The 9,194-nt window shown below is 33.7% G+C and overlaps 1 protein-coding gene across 1 annotated transcript; it reads left to right on the top strand.

Moving 5' to 3' along the window:
- The first annotated feature begins 3,161 nt into the window (after positions 1 to 3,161).
- On the top strand, positions 3,162 to 8,632 carry LOC143594128 (sesquiterpene synthase TPS1-like). The gene is made up of 7 exons (XM_077073516.1): positions 3,162 to 3,291; positions 5,198 to 5,471; positions 5,544 to 5,931; positions 6,080 to 6,298; positions 6,832 to 6,970; positions 7,059 to 7,307; positions 8,277 to 8,632. The coding sequence occupies exons 1-7, from the start codon at positions 3,205 to 3,207 to the stop codon at positions 8,568 to 8,570; spliced, it is 1,650 nt and encodes a 549-aa protein (XP_076929631.1). The 5' UTR covers positions 3,162 to 3,204; the 3' UTR covers positions 8,571 to 8,632.
- Positions 8,633 to 9,194: the final 562 nt, after the last annotated feature.

Below are 9,194 nucleotides of genomic sequence, written 5' to 3'. Positions count from 1 at the left end.
CGGTCTTTTACTTGTTTCGAATTAGGCTAAAACGGGTATAGTCGGTTGAATCGGGTTATTCCGAGAGGTTCAACCGGCTGAATAGTTTTCCTTATAATCTTCTATAAAATCAACTTATGTAAGGCCCCGTTACCGGTAACCCTACTTTCGTGTTGGATTTACTCATAAACGCAGTTCTAAATATCAAAGTTAATTAAAACATTCGCGGAACATTAAAAACATTCAAACCATTACATTCCATAACCATAATTCTTGTCTTATCGAGCATTCATAGTCATTTAAAAACAAAACATAGTATTTTAAAATAAAACATCATAGCAAAATCTTCAGATGCCAGCTTCGTCCAACTCTGCCATGTGTCCTCCTCAAGCTAGCTGCCTCATTCTACTCATCTGCGTGCATACTAAAAGTCAGCTACGCTGAGTGAGTTCTAGTTAATCACATACTCATACAATACCTTTTTACATTTCATACTTAACCTCTTAACTTTCTTTCATACACACATAAGTGCATATACTTTCATTCTTACCTTCATACTTTCTTTACATACATAATCATACGTTTTAAAGAGCCTTTCGCCCTATAACCTCACAGATATTATAAGAGTATGGTTCTTGACATCACAGATATTATTAGGGTCTGGTCCCTAACATCACAGATATTATAAGGGTCTGGTCCCTAACATCACAAATATTATTAGGGTCTGGTCCCTTTGTTTTGTGTAACTGTACCGTGCCTGTTCATACATACTTTCCTTGACAATACGTGCAATCTCCGGAGAGCGTTCACATACCATCATCATAACATACATACATTATGCATACATCATATATTCATACATACATCATATCTTTCATCATACTTATCAATCATATCTTAACTACCACCTGACGGTACATGCAATATCCGAAGATCGTTCACGCACCGTCAAACAATCATCATACATAAATCATACAAGGCATACACTTACCACTTAAGATAAGTGTATTAACTATCACATCGAGTATGCACACAACCCCGAAAACATAACAAGGAAGTGGGGCTAGAAACTCACCTGAATCCTGTTACGCTCTCCGTTAATCGTTATTCTCTTCTTGAGCTGTGTACGGCTAACTGTATAATATTTACATGTATCAATTAACTAATACTACTCATGTTGTATTTTTATCTTTATATAACCCACAACGAACGGGGGTCCGGGGGCAGCGCCCCTGGCAGCGGGGTCTAGGGGCGGCAGCCCCTAGCAAGGTCCAAGGGGCAGAGCCCCTGGCTGGGTTTTTAATTTCCACTAACTGTCTTAACACATTTTTCATTAGGTTTTTAATTTATTTCCTCATTTGCTAACTCCAGCGAACTTATCATTAAGCGAACTTAACAATAAGCGAACTTAACATTAAGCGAACTTATCGTTAGCGAACTTAAGCATAAGCGAAATTAGTGTTCAGCGAAGTTAACCCTAGGCGAACATATGCCAGGCGAAGTTGTCAGGGCGAACTTGGGGTCTAGCGAAGTTAATCATAGGCGAACTTGTCAACAAGCGAAGTTGGCCAGCGAACTTAGTTAATCAGCGAAGTTATCAGTTAGGCGAACTTGCGTGCACGCGAACTTGCTTGCAGGCGAAGTTCGCTTGTAGGCGAAGTTGCCCAGCTGCCGTCTCTGTTCAATCTTAATCCCCCACAATCATATCTATTTTAACGCGAAACTCTTGGATACGATATTTAACCAACTCGAGATCAATCCTATGGTCGTTTTTAGATATGGTTTGACCCAAAAACACGTAAAGTTTGGACCTTTAAGCTCGAAACGTTCAATACTAGTTTAAGGGTTCATTTAATCGAGCCGTTTCCATTTCCGGGTTCATTACACTCATATTTACTATCAAGTTTTCAACTTTATCTTTCGTTTATATTTGATCTATTCGAGGTTCAAGTTTCAAGATTAAACGTGTATAAAAATGTAAACTTTAAAGGGCCAAGAACATACCTTTAATGTTCGTTTGGATCTCGTTTAACTTGTTTATGCACTCTAGATATCGTGTAATAAAGATCTAATACCAACTAACGTTCGTTTGGCCTCAAGCCCCTCTCGTCTCTCTCGGCCGTGTATATGGTGGTGTGTGGTGTGTGTGTGTTTTGGAGTGTGTAGAGATTTAGATGGAATGAAATGAAGTTTAGGGTTTTATGGTGGTTTAGGAGGATATACCCATGGACCTAAAGCCCATTACCCTTTAATCCATCTTATTTAATCCCAATACATGATCTTTTCTTTATTTAGCATAGATTAATTATTAACACTCGATAACTAAACGCAAATTTCTTTATTTAATACTAGAATCATTTTAGGATGTTACAACTTAAACTCCAAAATTAACCAAAAAGTAAATGATTCCATAACAAAAAATAATCTAAAAGTTAATCTATATTAAAAAAATATACAAAAACACTCGATTTTAAAAAAATAGTCCTAAAGTTTACACGTTTGATTGATAATTATTGGGTTAAAAGTAATTTTGGAAAATATGGGCCGCAAATATAAAAAATTTCTCATACTTAAAACCGGTTTGCCGGTAAAAACCGGTATTTTAGAAAAAACCACCGATGCATTGGTCTAGCAAACCGACCAAAAATACCGGGCTTAAAATACTGAACTGTTGTGCGAAATCCGGTTTAACCGGCCGGTTTGAATAGGTGTTTAAAACATTGCATCATATGTATGTACAATCAAGGGTCCAGATACAACAAAAAAAACTTGTTATTCCACAACTTGCTTCGTTTCTTCCGAAAGTACGAGGTACAACTTGCTTAGTTTTTTTCCAAAAGTAAGAGGCGCACATACTTGCAGGAGGAATTAAAGATACGGGTACTTCTGATACATACATTTTAAGGTTTTGGGATCGGTACAACACGGTATTGATCTTTTGCCTTCGGTATACGTACAGTGCCCTGTGCTGAACATTTTCATTGTCGGTACCAATATCCATTTTTGTCAATTTCGTCGTTGGTATTTTCGGTAACGGTATTAGTACTAATACCAAGCTCACCCCCGAACAGAAACTTATTATCACTCTATTTAACTTATAGATTTTTTCTTTTTGTGGTTCAGCCTTTAGGTTTCATGTCTTGAGCCTTTTTCTCCACTACCCCTCTATAAATACCTATTCAAATGTAGATCATCATCAGAGAAACATCAAATAACTTCTCAAACATGGAAGTTAAACAGACAGCGGTTGTTCGCTCCGTAACCAACCTTCATCCAAGTATCTGGGGAGATCAGTTTCTTGTCTATGATGAGGTATGACACTACAACAAAGTTATGGTTTCATAGAATAATGAAAACCTATAATGTTACATATTATTAATTAACATTTTAGTGTAATACAAAGAAAAGTTATTAAATAATATGTAATTATGATAATTGTATAACACTTTACTGTATATAACATATGCCCTCCAATTTGTTTTCTTATATGCTACTGAGTATTGACTAACAAGAAATGAAAAACTGATACAAGAAACACATAACCTTAACACGCCTTTTATATATTGACAAATAATTTAAGGAACAACAAACCTAGGAATTAGGAAAGTTAATTAAGTAAAATCTAAAAATAATAAACTAACTATTAGTCCTTAACTTTACATATCCTCCAAATCACCCCTTAAGATCTTTTGTACCACTCTTTTAATGTTGCAATTTTATCACTTTCTATACGAGAACGTTCGCAACTATGTGATATTTATGTGGCTACGTCGACCACATGGTCATCTTAAATACTCGATACGTAGTACTCTTAGGTGAAAATGCTGGCCAAAATTTTTTCCAACGAACCCACCAGCAATGATACAAATGTTCTGGTGGATCGAGACACCGAGTTTACAATTTTGTTTTTTATAAAATATTTAATCTGATTTATAAATAGAAAGAGGAGATTTATATATTTAACTGTTTTAATAAGAAAAACGAGAGTCAAATAATTAATAAAACTTGCTTGAACAAGCATAAATCTGTATGTGTTATGGTTCGTTCGTTTTTATTAAGTATAAATTTCATGAAAAGATAATGAAAATAAACATTCGTGAATTTTTGTACGCACAGTGGACTTAAAAAACTACAATTCTGATGTTTAAGACTTGAACTGACATTTGTTCTGTTAAACTTATGCCAGCTACCAAAAATTTAACAATTATTCAAATTTAATTATTGAAGCAAGTTCTTACATGACTAGTGCATAAACTCAGGGGTGGTTAAGGGGTATAGAATTAATGGATTATAGGACTTCACTTCTTCTAGGCGCCCAAATTTTATAAAGTAACAAACTGTATGTGTGTAATTCTGGTTTTGAAATTGTTTGTCGATAGAGTTTGTGGTCTGCAATTATACGAGACATAGAAAGCATAGGAGTCACATGATCTAAAGCAATTGTTATTATAAAAAGGGATCCAATTATATTATGTCTTTTGGGCCTCCAAAAAGATTGAGACGACCAAACATAAACTCTACTAATATAGGTTAGGATCTCAGTTAGAGTAAGAACATGTGTGGAATTGAGTTTGAAAACACTTTATTGGATTTTTCAAAAAGCCAATAAGTTAAATTGTGTCTGGCAATCACAAAAATTCCTTTTAATTTAGCTTTTTAAAAGTGTTAAAAAACAGTTTTCTAAAAGCCTCAAATCCAGGCTTTTCAAAATGGTTTTTTGAAAAAGCCAATAAGGCAATTCACGGTTTCAAACTCAATCCCAGACATGCTCTAAACATCAACACAATCAAAATGCAAAAAATAAATAAACACGAGACACAAGAATTTACGTTGTTAGTTCTAAACTGACCCGCATCCATTTGTTGGAACCAAGAATTTATTATTGTCGTCCTACTCTCATGATGGGAGCATGCAAGTACAAGGATTACAATATATATAGACTATTCTAGGGGTTCTAGCTTAGGAAACTAGAAAACATAAACGACCCCAAATAAATATATAAAAGGTCAGCCCAAAATCACTCATGTCTTCTATCTTTATTAAACTCAATAGTAAGTCTTCAAATAAACTAGGCCCAAACCGATCCCAAACCTCCAAAAACCCAACATTTTATCCTCTAATGGTATGGTTTGGGAAAATGATCAATGTGCATGTTAGTGTGCTTATGATCTTACTTGTAAATTGCTCTTCTCTTTGATTTGACAACCATTAAATATAGCAAGAAGATGAAGTTTCAATAGAGCCAATAATCCAGACTCTGAAAGAAGAAGTGAAGGAAAAAATACAGGTAGCCTTGGATGATCCGAGCAAACATACTGACTTGTTGAAATTAATTAACGATATCCAACGCCTCGGCATTGGCTACTGTTTTGAACAAGAGATTGAGCTAGCCTTGGGCCATATTTACACTCTATATGGTGATGATTGGAATGGTGGTAGCGTTTCACTTTGGTTTCGACTCCTTCGACAACAAGGGTTTAATGTTCCATGTGGTTAGTGAATAGATGTTCAATTGTTAATCACAATACATAAGATTTTAACATTTTTCATATTAACAAAATCAGATATCTTCAATAAATATAAGGACAATGAGGGAACTTTTAAGGAATCTTTAACTAGTGATATCAATGGCATGCTTGAGTTATATGAGGCAACCTATATGCGGGTGCGAGGCGAGGCAGTTCTAGATGACGCTCTTCTTTTTTCAAAAAGCCGACTTGAAAAAATAACAAATGATCCTATTCGGTGGAATTGCAGCCTTTCTCTTTCTAAACGCTTAAAGGAAGCACTAGAGCGGCCTATATGGAAAAGGTTGCCAAGACTAGATGCGTTACGCTACATACCGTTCTATGAACAAAAAGATTCACATGATGAATCCTTACTAAGACTCGCAAAGTTGGATTTTAACCGGCTTCAATCTCTTCATAAAAGGGAGCTTAGCCAACTTTCTAAGTAAGTTTATTTGCTCCTTCGTACATCGTAAGACAACCTTACATGACCATGCTACACTTTACGACGTCATACGACACCTTTCATTTTATTACTAAAGATTGGAAATGCTGCTCATTTTTTGTGGTGTTTGTGTTATATATTATTGTAGATGGTGGAAAGATTTTGAGCCTACAAAGATTCTACATTTTGTAAGAGACAGACTAGTTGAACTCTATTTTTGGGTAGTTGGTGTCTACTTTGAACCTCAATATTCTCGTTCTAGGATCTTCTTAACAAAAGTGATAAAAATGGCAACAGTTTTAGATGACACTTATGATAATTATGGTACTTATGAAGAACTTGAGATTTTCACAGAAGCAATTCAAAGGTATGTAAACACATGCCTACACCAACAATATGCCCTTAGTGTCAAACATGTATAATCCGGACATAAATCAAAATAATTTATCAAAATTATTGTTTATGCATACATTATGTAGGGCCCAAAACGACCACTCGAACGGATTTGCTCTTGACACGGTTTTCGAGACGGGTGCGGTAAATCAAACGACCGAACATAATAATAAACATAAAGATAAAATATGAACGATCTCATTGTCGGTTAAAAGATTGAATATATTAAGAACGAACCGACCCACCCAAGGTGAGCTCCCCTTGGGTGGTGATTTACATCTTACAAAAAAACACACATAAACAAAGACAACAAGTCCCTATTTATAGTCTAACTAATACAAATAAACTAGAAGATCTCCTCCCATTGAAGTTAAACGTGTGTTGCAGCTCTCGTCTCGGATCTGGAAACCATGTCGGCTTTAAATTATCACTTGACCATTAAATATAACGGGTTTCTTAATTTGATATCGCAAGTCATAACCCTTTGGCCTTACACATTAATTATAGGTGGTCACTTACTTGCATCGATGAACTTCCCGATTACATGAAGATGATATACAAAATGCTCTTAGATACTTATGGTGAAATGGAGGAAATCATGGCAAGGGAAGGAAAGGCATATCAAGTAGACTATGCGAAAGAGGCGGTTGGTTTTTAGTTTCTTTATGTTTGTAATGTTCTTTGTATACAAATATTGATTGAACTGAAGTAAATGTATCATATCTCTTATGTAGATGAAAGACTTGAGTAGAAATTACATGAATGAAGCAAAATGGTTGAATGAGGGATATGTACCAACGCTAGAAGAGCATGAATCGGTTTCAATCGAAACCGGTGGCTACAAAATGCTTGCAACGTCGTGTTTTATAAGCATGGGTGAGACAGCCATAGAAGAAGCTTTCAAATGGGCTCTTAAATTTCCTCCTCTTGTAGTAGCCGCATCTGTAATTAGTAGGATTATGGATGATATTATCGGGCACAAGGTACATACAAATTTGTATTTGAATGTATATTATTAATAGCTTGAGACCCGTGCATTGCACGTGTAACTAATTAATTTAAAAATGATTAAAATACAATTTAGCAATATACTTATCATACATTATTAATACAAAGTCATTGTACAACATAGTTACAATAATAAAAAATAAACAACTAGTTGATTTTAACTGAGATTATTTGTTGTTGTTTTGTTTTGAAACGACACTGATTTTCTAAGAACGTAACATATAAAAAAAAACCGTTATATATTTAATGTTAATAGAACAAATAAGGAAACTCAAATCAGTGAGATTCCTTAAGCATTATATATTTTGTGATATAAACTAATTTGAGATTTTTTTATTCTTATTATTAATCGACCAACTATGTAAAGCCAATATACTTTTTAATTAAAAGTTAAATTAAAATTCTTAAAATTAGGTAATTATTTAGTGTTAATAATGGATTGATTAAAATTAATAAAAACTATAGTAAAAATAACATTTTAATATTTTGAAAATTGTCTAGAAAAAAAACACGATATAAGATTATTTAGTTATAAAAAATGGAAAATATAATTTATACGATAGACAGTAATTATTTCTAATCTGATTGTTTTTTATTTTAGTATGTTGTTAAATTGTGGTTGTAATTTTACTAAATTAGGAATTAGACTGGAAAGTTAAAATAAAATAGAATAAATTAACAGTTACTAAATTTATATGTATCTAATTAATGTAACACTAATTTAAAATTTTTTGTGTGGATTAGCGTGTGAGTGACCAAACATATAGCTTTTTATTAATATTAGCCTAGAGGACGGTTTTTGATTACAAGGTTTTTTGTATTCTCTTCATTTTGTAAGACAACCTTGAGTAATCAATCAACTCTGTATTTAACATCTATAATTTGATTTTTATATTAATGTAGTTTTGATAACGTCAGTAATTAGTAAAGTTTATAAACCGTAGGAGGAAGGGAAAAGAAAGCATGTTGTATCGACTATTGAATGCTACATGAAGGAACATGATGTGAAAGAGGAATATGTCTATGATTTGTTCAAGCAAAGAGTTGAAGATGCATGGAAAGATATGAACCGCGAATTGCTTATGTGTAAAGACATTTCTATGACTCTTAAAATGCGTGTGATCAACCTTGGACGCGTAATTGAAGTAATTTATAAATATGATGATACTTTAAAGAATGTTGGAAAAGAAATGCAAGATAATATCAAGTCTTGTTTCGTAAATGCTATGAGTGTTTAAATTCTAATTCTTCATAGCATATTGCATCATGAAGATGTTGGTTTGTCCTTCTAAAGAGAAAAATATATTACTAATAAGGCTAGAAGTTGGATTTGTATTGAGTACTTCCTCATGGTCAACTTGTATTTTAAGGTTTATTTGTATTTTTAATATATGGTTTGTATTTTTAATTCAGGGTTTGCATTTCTAATTTATGGCTTGTATGTTCATGGTTATTAACAAAATCAAGTAATAATTCATAATTTGTTAAGTTACTAGTTTTAGTTTTTTTAAGAAATTGCGTCGGCCCAGTACAAATTATTTGGGACATTTTGGGAAACTTGATGATTTAAGGGCTATTTCTTTTTTCTCTTTCCTCATTTGGTCCATTTTCGGAATTATCTCTTAATCCTAATCATTAAAGTTGCTTACACACTCATAATATACATATATATATATATAATGTGTGTGTGAGAGAGAGTGAGAGAGAGATTCACCCATTATAATGATCAATTTTATTTGACTTGTCTATACAAACCAATGTTTTAATAACCGGATCAGACAGCGAATAGGACGGGCAACTAGTTTAACCGGGTGAACCGGTCGGACCGGCCGAACAATTTTCCTAAAAATGGCGGTTAGGAC

Source organism: Bidens hawaiensis, unplaced genomic scaffold (genome assembly GCF_021521415.1).
Source record: "Bidens hawaiensis isolate Kalapana, Puna unplaced genomic scaffold, B.hawaiensis_p1.1 tig00043105_1, whole genome shotgun sequence".
Lineage (NCBI taxonomy): Eukaryota > Viridiplantae > Streptophyta > Magnoliopsida > Asterales > Asteraceae > Bidens > Bidens hawaiensis.
The sequence above is the reverse complement of the archived record's forward strand: the minus strand, read 5'-3'. Positions and strand labels throughout refer to the sequence as shown.